The 19,291-nt window shown below is 34.5% G+C and overlaps 1 protein-coding gene across 23 annotated transcripts in view; it reads left to right on the top strand.

The window, feature by feature from the left end:
- Positions 1 to 19,291, top strand: part of PPP1R12A (protein phosphatase 1 regulatory subunit 12A) — a 185,519-nt gene that overhangs the window by 52,650 nt on the left and 113,578 nt on the right. For 19 of the 23 annotated variants that reach the window (XM_056798543.1, XM_056798541.1, XM_056798531.1 and 16 more), the window contains exon 2: positions 15,968 to 16,098. The exons of the other annotated variants lie outside the window; for them this stretch is intronic. In XM_056798543.1, the coding sequence (XP_056654521.1) occupies positions 15,968 to 16,098 (131 nt within the window). The remainder of the gene's footprint in view (positions 1 to 15,967; positions 16,099 to 19,291) is intronic. 23 annotated transcript variants of the gene reach the window in all.

Here is a 19,291-nt window from a genome sequence, read left to right as displayed (position 1 = left end):
CTTGCTGAAGCTATTTATTTAGCTAGTAAGTTATAGAGTGTGTGTGTGTATATATATATATATATATATATATATATATATATATAGAGAGAGAGAGAGAGAGAGAGAGAGAGAGAGAGAGTGTGTATATATATATATATATATATATATATATATATATATATATATCTGTGTTGTGGGAGGCAATATCCACACTGAAGAGATTACAGATTCTTGAAGTATGTTATTATTCGTGCTAAAATGGCACTCTCTCTTTTTAAAAAATAGACTTGAAAGGGGACAGCTGGGTAGCTCCGTGGATTGAGAGCTAGGCCTAGAGACGGGAGGTCCTAGGTTCAAATCTGGCCTCAGATGCTTCCTAGCTGTGTGACCCTGGGCAAGTCACTTGACCCTCATTGCCTAGCCCTTACCACTCTTCTGCCTTGGAGCCAATACACAGTGTTGACTCCAAGACAGAAGGTAAGGGTTTAAATTAAAAAAAAAAAATAGACTTGAAAGACAGTGTGTGTAAGGATAGAGAAATAAAATGGATATCTTCCAAAGAACTAGAAAGATGAGCCTATATAGTTATCTTGTGTTGCAACAACATTTGATATTCTATTTCTGGTACTATCCTTCCACAAATCCCTACATATCTCCCATGCCCACCTTCTTTTTTCACTAGGGTTCATTTCATCCATTTTGCTGTATCCCACTGATATATAAATATACATGTTGGAGAGGGGGAAATAAAAAGAAAAACATTTGCTTAATTTTCCAACAACAGAAATTTGTGACAATGTTTGTAAGGTTAGAGAAATAAAATGGATGTCCTTCACAGAACTAGAGAGATGAGCCTTAGTGCTCTGGGAAGATGTGTAATATTTGTGTATCAAGAAATAGCATAGTGGAATAATATGATTTAATATAAATACAAGAGATTTCCTGTCCATTTAATGGCCCAGAATGTTTTTGCTACACATTTATTCTCTAGTTAAGTTTTACTTGTTTACTTATACTTCTAAACGTTTACTTCTAATACACTGCTTGAATAATCTCCAAATACCTGGCTTTCTGTACCTCTTCCATCTGAAACAAATAAAAACCAACTGAGGAAGTGTTATATTTGCCAATACATATTCTGGAGTACTGGGTTTATTAAACAAGTGTTCCATCTACTCTCAGTAACTGGGATTTAAACTAGTTTGATTGAAGCTTAAAACTACCAATTCTAGGACTTATTAAGTGTATTATAAGATTTTACCTTGAGGTCAAGTAATACTGCTGGCACCTTATTCTCTTTTGTATTTTGCTAGGTTTTTTTATGTTCAGGAAATTTGTTTTGTTGAAAATATGTGAAAAAAAAGAAAACCGTGTAAGATATCTAAATTGTTTTTGTATAAGTTTTTCACATTTGGGGGAAGTGGTGTATTCAGATCTAAAAATATATGCTCTTAAAAATATGTCTCAGTAGTTTACATGACAATTGAAAATGTCTTAATAAAATAGAAATTTATTCCAATACTAATGAATACAATGTGACATTTCTATTTTTTCCCTCCCAGTTAAAGACAGTTTGCTAGGAAGTATATTGGGCCTCCAATTCCCTTTCATCTCTAATTAGCCTGGGTTGTCAGGCTTCTTTATGTATAAATGAGAGAGTTGAATTCGGAGTTCTTAAGCTGTTTTGAATTGTATGCTGTACCTGTTTGACAATGTTGAAAGCCTATTCTCAGAATGATGTTTTTTTGTCTACATTCATAATAGAAAGAAATGCTTCATAAAGCCATCTATCTGTCTGCCTACCTGTCTGTCTGTCTATCTATCCATCCATCCTCATTCAATTTCACAGACCTTCTGAAATCTAGCCTTGGACCCCTTTGGGATCCATAACACCTTAATTAAGAAGTCTGAAATTTATATGTTCCCTTACCAGTTCTAATATTTTAATTAATTCTTAAGATCCAGAGCTTCAAAAATAAGTTAATATTTTATAGACTGCACAAATTTATGCTCAATTAAATTTTAGCCTGGCTTTCATAAACCTGTGTAATCTCTAAACATCTGGATTTAAACAAGTTATTGAAGAAGTGATGTGGGGGTGTGTGGCATGTCATTGTTAAGCTTCCAAATTTTGAAATAAACATTTTAATATTGATGAAAATATTGGTATTTAACATAATGAAAAGTATTTATCTAGCATTGTGAGAGTATTAAATCCTTCTAGTATTTAATAAACTATTTGGATACTACCTGGCACAGAATGTTTTTATTTGTAATAACTCATGGTTCTTCTTGCAAGGCTATCCAGTTTTTATATTCCTATTCTATCCAAAACCTAAAAATGTAACCAGTCCAAATAATAATTAAGATATCTAATGAGAAAGTAGAGTAAATGACTTCTTTCACACCAGAACTCCATAAAAACTTAAGTTAGAAGGTTATGGATTATGAGAAGAAGGTCTGCCAGGAAAAAGACAATATCTGTACTTAAGCAAACAAACTAGCAGTTTCCCAACATTAACACAGTGAGTCCAGAGACATTTATAGTTTATAAGACTGTATTTAGTGGTGAGCAGCAAGAGCAGTTGGACCTTTTAAGAAAGGTACAGGGTAGGAAATCAACACCAGGGACTATGGTAGTGGCAGCAACCAGTCTATCCTTGGCAGCCCTCTGAGAAGATCTAAGTCTGTGGATTTTAAGGTCTGTAGTACCCTTTTGTAAACAGTCATAGAAAGCCTCAGAACCTCAAACTTGAGAGTGAGGAGTTGTGGGGAGCCAGTACTAACCCTAGGAAGTAGATTTCAGATGTCCCAATATCAGACCCATTCAGGGCTGACCATCCCAGAAGCACAACAGGTGGCAAAGCTTGGCCATAGCACAAAGCCTCAATTCAGAAATTACACTGAATAAGTAAACACAAAAAGATAAAGAATTATAATAAATACATATATGCTACCAAAATCTTGCCTAGAAAGATACAGTAACTTTAGATTGGGGAGAGGATAGTTGCAAAACAAAAAGCTGGACATTAGGGAGCTACTCATCAATTCGTGTATAGGGGAGCAAATATAACATAATGGAATGCCATTGCATCATAGAAAATGGTCAGAGACTTTCGGAGAATCCTGGGTAGTATGAATTGATGCAGCATCAAGTAAGCAAAACTAAGAACAAAGAAAAATTATATAAGGCCAATAGCACTGTAAAAGAAAACTTTGAATAACTTAAGAACTCTGATGAATACAACTAGCCATTATTATAGAGAACCAATAATAAAGTGTGTCATCCACCTCTTGACAGGTAATGGACATAGTAACTAGGTAAATTTGTTTTCTTTGTGTATTTGTTAAAAGTTTATTTTTTCTCTTTAAAATATTTTCATTTTTAAAATTTGTAAGCTTCATTTTCTTTCCTCATCTCACCTCCTTCCCTTCTAGGTGGAAAATGGAAAAATAAAACCTCCTTAGCAAATATAGTCAAGCAAAACAAATTCTCACATTGGCCAAATCCAAAAATACGTATTTCATTTGATGTTTTGAATTCCATTCCTCTCAGTTGGTAGGTGAGATAGTATGCTTTAGTATTGTCCTCTGGAATGGTGATTAGGCCTTACATTAATCAGGGTGGCAAGTCTTCCAAAGTTATTTATCTTTATTTTGTCAAACATTTATCAAGTACCAACTATGGTCCAGGTACTGGGCATGCAAATCCAAAATAGGATATCCCCAACCTTTGAGAAACTTACATTTTAACAAAGAAGACAACATAGAAAAAGAAGCTAAAAAGCAAAGAGCCCGGGAATAAGTTGTAGCTGGGCAGGAAGAGATGTATGCCCAGATACCCACCTTATTGGAGTTTCTGGGAGGAGTTCTCTGCTCTGCCCCACAGGCAACAGGCAAAAGAGCCCTTGGGGCCCTTTAAAAATACTTCTGGCCTAGAATTGAAGTATCAAAATTCTAAGGTACAGGATGAACTATTGGGGTTTACTTGCTCTAGGTCACACAGTGAGGAAGTGATGTTTAATTTTAATGTGCTTTTAAGGAAGTAAATTGACTTTGTTGCCTACGGAGTGAGCAGATCATCACTAGAGAAAGTAAATCTTTTTCCAACAAAACAGCAGTTTCTTATATATTTGAACCAGTTTCTTAAGTTAATGTAAGTGCAACAATTGACAAAGCAGGGTGTTCAGGTCCTCTCTATCTGAAAGCAAGCAAATAGAAACCTAAAAAGAATTGCTTCCCCAGTGGCACAGATGGCACAGTGACAAAAACAGGACTAAAATCCAGATTGCATATATAACATCCTACCAATTCAATGTGAGGAAGCAGGAAAAGTTCTGGAATTAGACGCAGGACGCTTTGTTTTCACTATTTGTATATTTTAATTATACTTTTAGAATTTAAGTATTGGTTCCAAGGCAAAAGAGTAATACGAGATAGACAGTGGGGGGGTAAAGTGACTTGCCCAGAGGCAGACAGCTAGGCAATGTCCGAGGTCATATTTGGACCCAGGATCTCCCTTCTCTGGGCTTGGCTTTCTATCCACTGAAGCCATCTAGCTGCCCCATATTTTTAGATCAGTCACTCCTCTGAGTTTTATTTTTCTCATTCCTAAACAGGGTTTCTATTAGATAACTCCAAAGTTTACCAACTCTAAATGCTAAACAGCTAGGTGGCAGAAGTGAATAAAGTGCTGGGCCTGGAGACAGGAAAACTCTTTCTGACTTTAAGTGCAGCTTCCGAAAATTACTAGCTTTGTGACCCTAGGCAAGTCCCTTAATCTCTTTTGGCTAAGTTTTGTTCATCTTAAAATGATCTGGAGAAGGAAATGACAAACCAGTCCGGTATTTTTGCCAAGAAAACTTGATGGGGTAATGAAGAATTGGAAATGACTGAACAATTAAAAAAAAAACTGCTAAGTGCCTGTTGTCTTAAGTGCAGACCCAGGAAGATTCTGAATACCAAAGTTCTGCTTTCAGAAAAGCTGTTGATGGGGAAAACCTGAGGAGTTAAGGGGAGGAAAGACAGGGAGGAACTGCTTTTGTGGATGTGTTTCTGGTTCAGCCCTTGCTTTTTATATTTCCTAGCAGGCTTGTAAATTAGGTGCTGTGGCTGGTGACTGTCTAGTCAGTGTCTTAGAGGACAGCTAATGCTTCTAAGGAGTGAACTATCCAGTCTAGGAGGCACATACCTAAAACACAGTTCTCAAAGGGCTCTGCCTGAGAGAAAGTATAGCCAGCAAACTTTATAGAGGAGGAGATACATAGTGTGGAGAGGGCTGGGGAGGACATGGATTATGTAGGGCAGTCAGCCAGGGTCATTAACTCCTTGGATGAAAGTAGGTGCCCAAAGAGGGAATGTGGAGAAGGGGTCTTTACAAGGTTCTTGTATGGGTCACACAGAACTAAGCATGGTGAACTGAGGCCAGGAAAGCACAGGCTTCCACTAGAGGTCAAAATTTAGGACTGATGCTGATTCATGCTTGGGGATAGCTGGTTGATATTCAAACTTCCAGTGAAAAGGGACTTTGGAGCCTTACTATTGGTCTTATTCTGATGAGGTCACCTGGATGTTTTAGGCTTTGTTTAGAGAGTTCGAAAGACTTATTCTTTCCATTTGTGAACTTCATTCTATTTCTGCCATCTGCAGGAGATCTAAAAGATGGCGAAGGGCGTAACTATTGAGATAATTGAATAACTTTGCCCACCTTCTCTGGATATTATTTAATATTCTGATTTGTAAATGATATACTTTTTTGGTTTTGAAAATTATTTTAGTTTTGCCTTCTACCATATATTATAGTCAGCAGCAGACATTTATTAAATACTTTTTGCCAAATACTGTGCCAACTGTAGAACCTATTTAGAACCTATAAATTCTCCTTACTGTCAGTAGGAGCCAGCACATAGGCATTTAAAAAAAAACAAAAACCCTTTACATTACAAGGTATCTGTTCTAAGGCAGAAGGTTGGTATGGGTGGAGTATTGGGGGTGAAATAACTTGTCTAGGAACACAAATCTAAGAAGAATCTGAAGTTACATTTGAACCCAGGAACCCCCACTTCCAGGTCTGGCTCTTTATATATCAAGCCATCTAGCTTCCCTTGATACAAAGGCAATTAATTTTAAAAAAATGCTTACTGAATTGGTCAGTTTTCCTTCTTGTAATATAACATAGTTTTCAAGGACTCTGCTTCTTACATTTAGGGATTATTTAGCAAAAAAGATAATAAAAGGAGTATTTTTCTTTCTTCCTCTCCCTCTTTCTGTCGCCATGTTTCCTGGTGATTTCTACTGTACTTGTATTTTTACAATTGTAGAATTCTGTACAAGATTTTCTTTTAATGTATTGGGAGAAGTTAATGGAAAGAAGGTTATAGGAAATTGACTTTTAGATAGAAAAGCGTATTTTTCTCTTAAATTTTTGATGTACTTGTAATATCCCTTTTCTTTTAACACCTCTAATATATTAGATGGGGAGAATTGGATAGTGAGAAATATAGAGATGAATCATTTAATGGATATGATCAGTGATGGAAATGTGAGGTCTGTCTAGTCCTCCAAAAAATTGAGGGAGCATTATTGATAATCCATGTTTTAAGTAGAGAGATATTAATGTAGACTAACATCTGAAGTGATTTTTGTATGCTTGGCCTAACATAAAGAAAATAATATTGGCTTTCAAATAGCTCTAGTTAATCATTTGTAATGGCCAAACAAATTTATTTCCTTTACAGTTGAGTTTTTGCAGTTTTTATTTTCTGTTCTCCAGTTGCATGTCATTCTGATTTTTATCTCTCCTCCCTACCCCCCAGAACAAAACAAAACAAAAAGGTAGAGATTCTGAAGTATTAGAACCAATCTTGGAATAATTGTCTGAGAAAGTATCAACTTTTAAAGTAGAATGGTTTTTTCTTATCTATTTAATGAAGCTAGTTTCTTAGATTAGTTTCAGTGCTATAATTGGCAAAAGCAAAGTTAAACTCATGTATACCTGGAAGTAAACTACAACTGTGTTTTCATAGGTTTCTTCTTGCAAATAATCACTTGGGTACAGATTCACTAGAAACTTCAAACAAACAATCTTAGATAAGACCCTGTGAGTATATTTAAGCTGTTCTGTTTCTTTCCATATACGGCACAATAAAGTGACCAAATTTGGTCAAATATTTTAAGTCAGCCAGTCATGTGTCTCTTAATGTGCTGCATGTGTAAGCTTTTGATTCTCTTAGCAACAATATTTTTATGGGTATGTCTTGCCAGTTTCTTGTGTATACTTTAAGAATGTGCAAAAGGATTGTTCTATAAACAATTAATGCCACTAACAGGCTCAATGTATGTTTTCTGATATGGCCACTAAAATTAAAATATCACTTCTACTAAGGTATCTTAAAACACATTTGTTTTAAAAAAAAATTATCTATTACCAACAGAATTTATTTTTTAAACTATATTCATTGATTTTGAAAATGCTGTTGTTATCTCCTCAGCATCCTGGTCTCATATCCTCATTATAAGGCCTTTGTTGGATAGGAACAGAATGGGGATTTTATACTAGCAGTAGAGGAAAGGGTACCAGCCTATCATTTTCTTTTAACTAAGTTTATATTTCAAAATTATGTTTTTCTATTAAAGAATTATATTTCTTCTATATTGTTTTTATGTTAAAGTGCCCACACACATTCTAGGTGCCGTAACATTAAAATACACGAAATCTCATTAGAGACTCCAAAATCACAAAAGTCAAAGGCCTTGACATAATTTAGTCGTAACCTCGCATTTTTAGGTGACTTTTTTTGAGAACTGCTTTGTCCTTGTGGAAACAAACTTCAGATCAACTTTTATATTTGATAACTTACCTGATACTTTAAAATGGTAAACAATCTCCCAAATCTCCAATTCCTTCAACTGATGCTAATATAATATTGTCTCTGTCGTACTTTAAACTATAGCTTTTTTAGTCTTTCTGTTTGCTGGTTTGTTGATGCCTCTCCTAAAATGTGGCACTGGAAGGCATCATTAATGTAGAAAATCTTGTAAATTCTTTTATTTGTACCTATTGCAAGTTGTTTACTAGCTCTTTTGTTGTCGGTGATTTTTTTCTTTTCTCCATTTCCCCCCCCCCCTTCCTTGGGGGGGGGAAATTGGGGTTCCTGCTATTAATTGAGCAGACCTCTTAATATTTTATATGCCTTTTGAGCTGTGCAACTTAATATATTGGATATTTGATCATTTGTTTTATTATGTAATTGATAAAATGATGTGTATTAATGTTAGTTCAACCATATATACTGTCTTGGGAATGTGTGATTATAGTTCTGTGGGATAAATAATTTTTCCAGTGTTCACCATCTTGTAAGATCTAGTGCAAGAGCTTAAACATCTAAATAAAAGTACTGAAATATATTTTAAAAAAGACAGAATTAGAAGAAACCATAATTATCACCTCTTTTCCTAGAAAGTGTGTCTTTATTGATGTATTATAAAATATTGTTCTGTTGTTTTCCAGTGATATCCAACTTTATGGCCCTGTTAAGGATTTTTTTGGTAAAAATACTGGAGTGATTTGCTTTTTCCCTCCCTAGGTCATTTTACAGATAAGGAACAGAGGCAAACAAGGTTAAGTGACTTGCCCAGGGTCACCCAGCTAATAAGTGAGACCAGATTTGAACTCAGGAAAAGAAGTCTTCCTGAATCTAGTCCCAGCACTTTATCCTCTGTGCCTTCTAGCTGTCCTGCTGTGAGATGTCATTATCCTTTTCTTAGGTGTTATACTGCTGAAATCTGTTCATCTTTTAAGATTCTTAGATTTTCTATCTGCATTGCATATAATAATAAATAAAACTATTAAATAAATAAATGTAAATATACATAAAAACAAAACTTTTCCCCTAATCCTATAGTTGAACAGAATATACTTAATTTTAAAAAAGTCTTAATTACAAGTCATATTAAAGGTATAGTTTGTAAATATTTAGAAAGGGTTATATATATGTCAATAAGATTTATCATGACTTCATGTAGAACAGGTCATGCCAGACTGACCTCATTTCCTTTTTTATTGTTATTAGACCTATAGATAAGAGAAATGCTTTAGATAAGAATTTACCTGCTATTAGCAAACTATTTAGCTACGTGTGTAGCATGTTATCCTTGTGGATAAGATGGAAAGATTTCATTTGAAACTGGTTCTATTACTGAAACCAAAAAAGGTTAATTATTGGTTTGATGCCAGCTTGGAGGGAGATCTGTGGTAGAGTTCCCCAGAGAATTATCCTTGACTCCATGTGGTCTAACATTTTTATCAGTGATTTGTACAAAGGCACAAATGACATGACACTAAGAGGGATCACTAAAATGACAGGTGATAAATGAGATTAATTTGACAAGTAAAAATATTTAGCCAAATCTCATAAAATAAAATTGAGTAGAGATGAAGAAAAAGCAGAAACCTACATTTGGGTCAAAAAGCACCAAACTTCTCAAATGTAAGATGGGAGAGATGTGTCTAGACAGTTTTATTTGTTGGGGGAAAAAAAAGAAATCTGGGTGCTTTTAAAGCTCAGTATAATTTAGTAGTAGGATTTGGCCCCTGAAAAATTCTACCATGATCACAGAATAGAGGAAGAGAGATATAGACCCAGAACAAAGGATCAGTAAATAGTGATTCCAGTGGGCCTGGAGTCAAGAGGACCTGGATTCAAAGATGGCCGTATACACTTCCTACCTATGTGACTCTGGACAATTCACTTAATCCCAATTGCCTAGCTCTTACTACTCTTCTATCTTGGAACTAATACTGAGTATCAATTCTAAGATAGAAAGTATGGTTTTTAAAAAATAAAATGATCTGGGGAAGGGAATGGTCATGAAGAATAGGACATGACTGAACATGAACAATCTTTTAATCAGCGGCACCAAATGTATCTTCATGTGATTCCTGACCTAAAGTAATATCTACTTCTTTCTCCCAAATAAAATAACAATCTAGTTACCTATAAAATAGACAGCTAGTTGCTTATCAAATTCAGTTCTTGGTAATCAGAATGTGAATACTCAACTGAACATGTGTTGCACCTAGGCCACTCTCTCTTTCCCTTAATTCCTAGAAAAGTTGCCCTAGGTTTAAATACTCTGTAGGCCAGAGATTTGAGTTACAACTATGGACTGATATCTGAAGTATGACCTCCTTCACCAGTAGATTTACTTTGTTAGCCAGAGGATGCAGTGATTCAGGATTACATTTAATTTAAGGTTATAGCCAATAAAGTGTTATGAAAAGATCCCTCGAGTTAGGTTTTAAAAGATCACACTCTATTGTGAACTGATCCAACCATTCTGGAGGGCAATTTGGAACTATGCCCAAAGGGCGACAAAAGAATATCTACCCTTTGACCCAGCCATAGCACTGCTGGGTCTGTACCCCAAAGAGATAATGGACACAAAGACTTGTACAAAAATATTCATAGCTGCGCTCTTTGTGGTGGCCCAAAACTGGAAAACGAGGGGATGCCCATCAATTGGGGAATGGCTGAACAAACTGTGGTATATGTTGGTGATGGAGTACTATTGTGCTAAAAGGAATAATAAAGTGGAGAAGTTCCATGGAGACTGGAACAACCTCCAGGAAGTGATGCAGAGCGAGAGGAGCAGAACCAGGAGAACATTGTACACAGAGACTAATACACTGTGGTATAATCGAACGTAATGGACTTCTCCATTAGTGGCGGTGTAATGTCCCTGAACAACTTGCAGGGATCCAGGAGAAAAAAACACCATTCATAAGCAAAGGATAAACTATGGGAGTGGAAACACCGAGAAAAAGCAACTGCCTGAATACAGAGGTTGAGGGGACATGACAGAGGATAGACTCTAAATGAACACTCTAATGCAAATACTATCAACAAAGCAATGGGTTCAAATCAAGAAAACATCTAATGCCCAGTGGACTTACGCGTCGGCTATGGGGGGTGGGGGGGGGAGGAAAAGAAAATGATCTATGTCTTTAACGAATAATGCTTGGAAATGATCAAATAAAATATATTTAAAAAAAAAGATCACACTCTATAGCAAAAATGAATAATACGGAAATACTTATCAAGCAATAACATTTGTTCAACGCAGTGGAATTGCTTGTGGGCTCTGAGAGGCAGGGGGGAAGAGGGGAGGGAAAGAAAATGAATCATGGAAACATGGGAAAATATTTAAAAATTAAAAAAAAAAAGATCACTCTGTCCCATCCCTACTTCATATTATATATATATATATATATGGTCTACTCTCTCTTGGGTTACTGGACCAGCAGTGAGGAAGGCAAACATATGACTAGAGAACATGCATGGAGAAGGAACTGTTAGGGAACTGTTTGGGTAGGGTACACATATCAGGGACACATGTGTGTATGTGTGACACATACTACACACACACACACACACACACACACACACACACACACACACACACACACACACAATCTCTTTCCCTCCACCTTTAAGTAAGCTCCCTGGGGGCAGGATTTTTCAGGCCTTTATAAATACCTAGAAGCAGGAAAGCACATAGGTATGTTTTAGATGGATCTTACCCCCACCCCCAAACAGTACTTACCTTTCAAATTGCCATACTTTCTCTCTCCCCCCTCCCCCCCCAATTTAATTTACCTTAAGTTTTGCTATTTCCCTGGAATTCTTTCTGTATTTGTGGTTTGAAACAATAAAACTAACACCCTTCCAAAGTTCCTTTCCTTAATAGGCCCTTCCCTACCTATTGCTTAGTGTGATGGAAGAACACTGGTCTTAAATCAGAAAACATGAGTCTTGGCCCCTATGCCTATAGAATCCTGTGCAAATCACTTCACTATGATCATAGGATTATAGATTGAAAACTGGAAGGGGGCTTAAAGGCCATTTAGCTGAACGCTCTCATTTTACAAATAACTAAATGTATTCTCAAGTTAAGTGGCTTATCCAAGATCACACTGATTTTTTTTTTTTTTAAGAGGGAGGATTTGAATTCCTCTCCTCAGATTCCAAAGCTAGTACTCTTTCTTTGATTCCATGATATCGTGTTGTTCAGTTTCTTAGAAGGATCTTCTTGTATTGTTTATATCACAAGATTGTTGGGAGAAAAGTATTTTACAAACCTTAAAGCAAAAATAAATAAATTTCAAAAGGTGTTAATTTCACATCTAGCCTAAAAATATCCTTAATGCAAGGCAGAGAAAGTTGTGTGTATATTATGTTTCACTGGATAGCCATTTAAAAAAAAAATAGAAATTATCTATGTCCTTAGTTTCATATTGTATGTATGCACAGCATATTTTAACAGGGTGTTCATTCAGGGAATACTATATAATTTTTAAAGGTGAATACTCTATTAAAGAACATCAGTCTTCTAAGTGATGGGAAACTAAAATATGAAAGAAATTTACAATTTATTTGCTTAAGTAATTACAAACTTTTCAAAAATTTCTGTATAAGTTTATTTTTACACTAAAAATACAGAAAACCTAATTAATTTTTTCCAATTCATCCCCGTTCTTCTAGTTTGTTCTTTGCTATGCAGGATCTACTGACTTTTTAAAACTAGCAACTAGAATTGCAAGTTTAAATTTTAAAATTTACATTTTTTGTTTATATCATGAACTGAGCCATGGAAAACAAAGTGACCAAAGGGCAAAAATGTCTGGTTGATTTCTCTCCTCTCTCCTCCTTCCCTTCAGACCATCTCTCATGTACCATAGCATAGTCTTATGGGAGTGGCAGAGTGCAAGTATGAAGCAGAGGAAAAAATGTGGAAGTAACAGCAAGTGGCAGTCTGCTTCAGCAACCCAGTGCCCAGAGACTGGCCCAGCAGGCTTCCAATCCTTAGGATCCAGAACCACGGCAGCCCCACTGTGGTGAGAGGGCTACTGGCCATCATGCATATATATTTGCCCATTCCTGACATATGAAGGTTTATAATCACAGAAATCCATTTTTCCTATCAACTCTGGCATCATACCTAGAGATGACAAGGGATTTCAAGATAATTGATACTACACTAGAAAATTAAAAGTGATCTTTATTTCTTGAGCTGGCTGATATACACAAATAGGAATATAGTTCCACTGAAAGTTTGATAGTTGTTTCATTTATTATTTCTATTTGTTTAGAGCACCATCTTCTGTCTATATGTTGTAACATTTTGGGTCTTTTAAAGAACATGATACTGCTAATCGCAAAAGCAATATAGTTTTTGATGGTAATTTGTTTTTTCCTTTCACATTTATTTAAAACCTAGAAGAACTGCATAGAACCAGCTGTTGGACTATGGCTTTGTCATACTCATTTTATTTACTTACATAATTTTGATTAGCTTTATTAGTGAGATCTGAGTTTCTCCCTTTGCAAACTGAGGAACATACTTTGCAAACTAAATCATCATGTAAATAGGAAATAATGATCAGACCCAGGTTAATTTTAACAATAAAGGCTTAACATTTTTTAAAGAGGAAGGAGATAGACCAGAGTATATACTATTCAGGCTGCCTCAGGAGAAGACCATAGGTGCAGGACTTAGGCCAGAGAAAAAACAGAATTCTTAGGAAAGCAATTAGTGAATTTTGACAAGCCAGCAAAGTAAACCTAAAACCCAAACCTAGCCGATGGAGGTCTTTGGGTCTAGCTATTTAATGTTCTACTCAGTGGAGAAATCCCTTTGATAATATCTGCAATAGATGGTCATCTAACTTTGAATACTATTCAGTTGACTAGTTGACTGCTAGCAAACTACTTAATTAGAAAACCTCCATTTTTAGGCATCTCATTATTTGAGAAGTTCTTTATTTTCACCTGAAATTTATCATCTAGTAATATTTATCCTATTGATCCTAGTTCTTTAAAGTACTTCAAAATAAGTCAGTCTTGCCTTCTCTCATCCCAGGTGTCAGAAAGAAAGTAATAAGGTTCTTCAAATACCCGAAGGAATTATGTTCTTTTCTTCAAGCCAAACAACTAAAGATCTCTCACTTGTTTCTTAAGCTATAAAGTTTTGAAATCCCTTATCTTCCGATCATTTCTAATTTGTCAAGATTCCTCCTTTAAAATGGCACCTGCAATAGAGCAATATACTTTATATATTGTTTGAACATTATGGACTGCTCAATAGGATTGAATGCAGTTTAATGTAACTTTTATTTTAACTATATTGACTCATTACCTTTTGGTTGATGGAAGCTACAGGAATTTTTAGCACAACCTACTGCTAAATCATGTCAATATATAGAGCTATAACATTCTCTCCACCTCTAAGTGTACTTATGCAGTTGGGTTTCTAAAATTTAGATGCAATATTTTATATTAATCCCTCTTAGATTTGATTTAGCTTTAGACTATTTGGGTTTTGAAATATTCCTCCTAACCTTCTGTTATTTTTAAATTGGATAACTTTTTGTCTTCATTTTAAGTAATGGATAAAAATATCAAACACAACGTATTAGATGTCACTGGAGGCCTCCTTGATTCTTTTCTATTAATTATTGTTTTGCTTTGGATGCTGAACCAATAGTTATATCATCTTGAGGGTTGTCTAAAGAACTGAAAAGTGACATACCCAGCATTGCTTGCTTTACACAACTAGATTTTGATTAGGGCAATTAAGGAGACCTATCATGTGGGCATATGTGTTTGAATTGGCACTATTTACAGTTATATAAAATATGATAATTGGTTTAAGCCAATGAAAATATTCAGTGTGAATTTGAATATTTTTAATAAACTGAACCTAGATCTATATGTCAGACTTGAAAATAAATGTTACTAACTCCACACTAGCCTTCAATAGTTACTGTTCCTTTTTGCCTCTCATTAAGAGAATAGTATCATAAGACATCAGTAAATTCAGATGCTAGTTGAAGCAACATGTCATGTTTTTATAGGAACAAACAGTAAGCTATCGGTAGTAGATTATAAGTACTCCTACAACAGAGATGGTTATTTATTGAGTTTGTGAGTCAGTACTTAATAAAAATATGTTGTTTCAAAGTGAATTGAACAAGGTGATCTAAAGTCTGACTTTAGAGGATCTAGAATTCTAGACTTCATTCTTCTGCTCCAAAACTTTCAGTAGCTCCCTCAGAGTATTTGATTATAGGTACAAATTAGTAAAGTGATTCCTTAGTAGCAAAATGAGAGAGGGATTGGAGTCGAGGTAATAAGTAGGGAGCCAAACTAGTTGGGAGACTTTTACAGTAGTCTGGGGAAGAGGTTAAGGGCTTAAACCAGGAAAATGGCAGTAGAAATAGAAAGGGGATATATATGTAAGGGAGATTAAGAGGAAATGATTTTGCAAGCATATATGTTGAGAGTTGAAAGATGGGAGGACATTGATTGGGGAGAAATTAGAATGATTCCAAGATTTGAGTGAGGAATGGTGCTACTACTAATAGGAATGGAGATAATCAAGAAGAAGAAAGTTCGAATGGGAAATTCAATTCAATGAACATTTATTAAATATCGGATATATATATATATATATATATATATATATATATATATATATATATAATATACATATGAAGGATTAGGCATACAAAAACAAAAATGAAGAAAGGCTTGCCTAGTGAGGGCTCAGCCAAGTAATGGGTGCTGTAAATTATAGTAGTTGGTATCAGCATGACTTCATTACTTACTATAGTAGGTTGTATCCCCATCATAGGTCAGTAATAACACCAATGAAATTGGATTATTGTGGCTACCCAGTGTTGATGATGAATAGATAAGAAATGGTACAAGATCAGTGGGAGACAGGATTCTAAGGTGTTAGACATTAATTACCCAATTATTTGATAGTAAAATAATACCTACAAATGGAGGTAAGTGAAGCTATAGTGGGGAGGTAAGATTAAAGGAATAATAATTAGGTCTTTTTTGGAATTGGGTGTAGTATCTGAAACATTGTATTAATATCTGAAACAGAATTTTAATAATGCTTTCTGTTTCATTTTCAGGCATGCATTGATGATAATGTTGATATGGTGAAATTTCTGGTGGAAAATGGAGCAAATATTAATCAACCTGATAACGAGGGCTGGATACCACTACATGCAGCTGCTTCCTGTGGATATCTTGATATAGCAGAGTAAGCTAGTTCTGTGTTCCTTATGTCAATCTGAGCTTTGTTCATTGCTGTTATTTGAAAGACCACCTGAGATTTCATAAGAATCCCTATATAATCTTAGATAGTTAGTTGTCCTCTTGATCTTGGAGGCTAACTCTCCTGAATAGAGATGTCTTTATCTGTATTATTTTAGTCTCAGCATCTAAAATGATATAACACTTTTTCTTACAAAGAGGAAGATACCTTATTCGTAACTTTGTATTTTAGTATTAATTACTGTATGTTTCCTTTTATCTTTTCAATTCTTGATTTACTTGCCCACGTGTACCCCTGAATTGATAGCAAAATTCATCATTAACTTTTAGCTGGGCTACTTCTTAGAGAGAAAATGATTTAGACTTATTTTGAATAATAACTCAATAAACAAATATTCCTCTGCCAGATGAGTTTGTGGTGGTTCCCTCAAAGCCTTGTTCTTAGATGACTGTATAAATTTGCATTTCTTAAGGAATCAAGTTATTTCAGCTTCATAAGTGGAAGCTTTGTTTATCTACAAAATGTGTTTCTCCTTTCCTTTTTTCTTTTTTAAATAACCTTTACCTTCTGGCTTAATTAGTACTGTGTATTGGTTCTAAGGCAGAGTAACAGTAAGATGGGGATTAAGTAACTTGCCCATGGTGACAAGTGTCTGAGACCACATTTGAACCCAAGACCTTGTCTCTAGACCTGGCTCTCAATCCAGAGTCTCCTAGCTGCCCCCTTTTTTACTTTTTAAATAAATTTTTATTGATTTCTTATAGAATCCCTCACTGTCCCTCTCCTAGAGGAGGAAAAACAAATTATTTGTTTTTCAAATGATTGATATGTTGAAAAAAGTCCCAAAACATGTATAATATGTAAATTCTGTGGATCTCCCACCTTCACAATAGGATGTGGGTTCTGTTTCCTCATCTCTTCATTCGAATCAGACTTGTTCATTATAGTTTTGTTTCTTTCACTTTAGGAGAGAAATTGTTCTTTTCCTTTACATTTTTGCAATTATTGTATGTGTTGTTTTTTGACAATGCTTATTCACTCTGCATCAGTTCACATACATCCTTCTATGCTTCTCTGTATTCATCTCATGTCATTTCTACAGCACAGTAATATTTCATAACATTTATGTATTATAAATTGCCTAGCCATTCCTCAGTTGATAAGTATCAACTTTGTTTCCAAGTCTTTGCTTTCACAAAAATTTCTGCTGTGAATATTGTCACTAAAAAATTAACCCTCAAAAATCAACAGCATTTCTCTATAATAGAAAAACCTCAGAAACAAAAATTAAAAAAAAAAAATTCCATTCCAGATAACTCCAAAAAGCATACATTAATTGACCTACTAAAGCCCACAAAATCAACATGTAATAATTGATCAACTTTCATGTGAGTTACCTCTAGTTAAAACCTTGAGTTTTTCTATAAATGTACATTTTTTTAACCTTGATTTAAATTTAGTAGGTATTGAGCTTAGCAAAGAACATGTAAAATGTGTACTCCTCAAGTTTGTTGAGAAGACCACATCTAATTGCAGTATAAAACTAGCACTAATTAAAGAGATTAAATTAAACTTTTCTTTCAAATAGTGGTATGTTTCCAGCATGATATAGTAGGAAACTTGAATTCAGAAACCTGGGTTCAAATCTGCTTTGCTTTTTAACAATATCTGATTCCAAGTATAAAAAATGTAAAAGTCCTGAGAACTAGTAGATTGATGTAGGTAGGATGGAATGAGAAGAGAATGCTTTATAAAAAGAAGTTCAGATTTCTAGTGTCAGAGAAGTTGTTTAAAATTTGATTTAATTTCCTTATTTGTAAAATAGGGCAACCAGATAGATGACTTCCTTGTTGTAGGAAATTACCAATTATGGAAACTCCGTCTTCCCATGCAGATCAATAACTCTTCTACTGCTTAGTCGAGGACTTGCCTGTGACCACACAGTTATGATGTTTCATTTTGTTTCATTCATCTTTCTATTTTTAACATAAATTTCATTTTGTTAATGGTATAACATTTGAGTATTGATATTCTTAATGTTGTTTGTATTTATTGCTCCAAAGTTTTTGTCATCTATGAATTTGCTCTAAAAACCAACAACAAACCATTAGAAACATAGTTTGGATTAACATAGATCTATTACTTGATTTTTTTTTTTTGGAATAAATTACCAATAAATTTTCCTCTTTCCCTGATGTTCTTGGGAAATTGCACCTAAGGATATACACAAGTTACAACTCTGGGTATAATTCCAAATTGTTCCTCAAAATGATTGGATCAGTTCACAGCTCCACCAACAGTGCATTAATGTCCCTGTTTTTCTACACCCTCTCCCAACATTTGTCACTTAGCTCTTTTGTCAGTTTAGCTAGTTTGATGGGTGTGAGGTGATATCTCAGAGTTGTTTTATGTTGCATTTCTCTAATCAATAGTGATTTAGAGCATTTTTTTCATATATAGCTATCTATGGTTTTGGTTTCTTTATTTGAAAATTATTTTTTCATATCTTTTTGCTCATTTTTCAATTGGGGGATGGCTTTTATTACTATAAATTTAACAAATTTCTCTATATTTTTAGATATGAGTCCTCTGTCTAAGAGGCTGTCTCTAAAAATTGTCCTCAGTTTTCTGCTTTCATTCTGATCTCGACAGTATTTATTTTATTTGTACAAGAACTTTTCAATTTAATGTACTCAAAATTATTCGTTTTATGTTTCATAATACTCTCCATTTCTTGTTGACTCAAATTCCTCTCCATAAATCTGATAGGTAGAATGTTCCCTATTCTTCTAGTTTGTTTTCTGTATCTCCTTTTATGTCTAGGTTATGTGTCCATTTTGATCTTATGTTAGTGAATGATGTAAGATACTGATCTATATTTAGTTTAAACTAGTTTCCAGTTATCTCAACAATTTTCACCAAAAATTGATTTCTTATTCCCCAAACCTGGATCTGTGATTTTGTCAAATACAAGATTACTAGAGTCTCTTGCTGTTCTTTGTTGTTTGTCTACTCTGTTTTACTGATTCACCTTTCTTTTTCTTAGCCAGTACAAGATAGTTTTGAATAAAGACTGCTTTTCTAAAAAATTAAAAATCCGTTACTGCTACACCTCTTTCCTTTATATTTTTTATTAATTCCTTTTATATTTTTTATCTTTTGTTCTTCCAAAATGAAT

This window comes from Monodelphis domestica, chromosome 5, assembly GCF_027887165.1.
Source record: "Monodelphis domestica isolate mMonDom1 chromosome 5, mMonDom1.pri, whole genome shotgun sequence".
Lineage (NCBI taxonomy): Eukaryota > Metazoa > Chordata > Mammalia > Didelphimorphia > Didelphidae > Monodelphis > Monodelphis domestica.
Note: the sequence above shows the minus strand (reverse complement) of the source record. Positions and strands in the feature narration are given on the sequence as shown.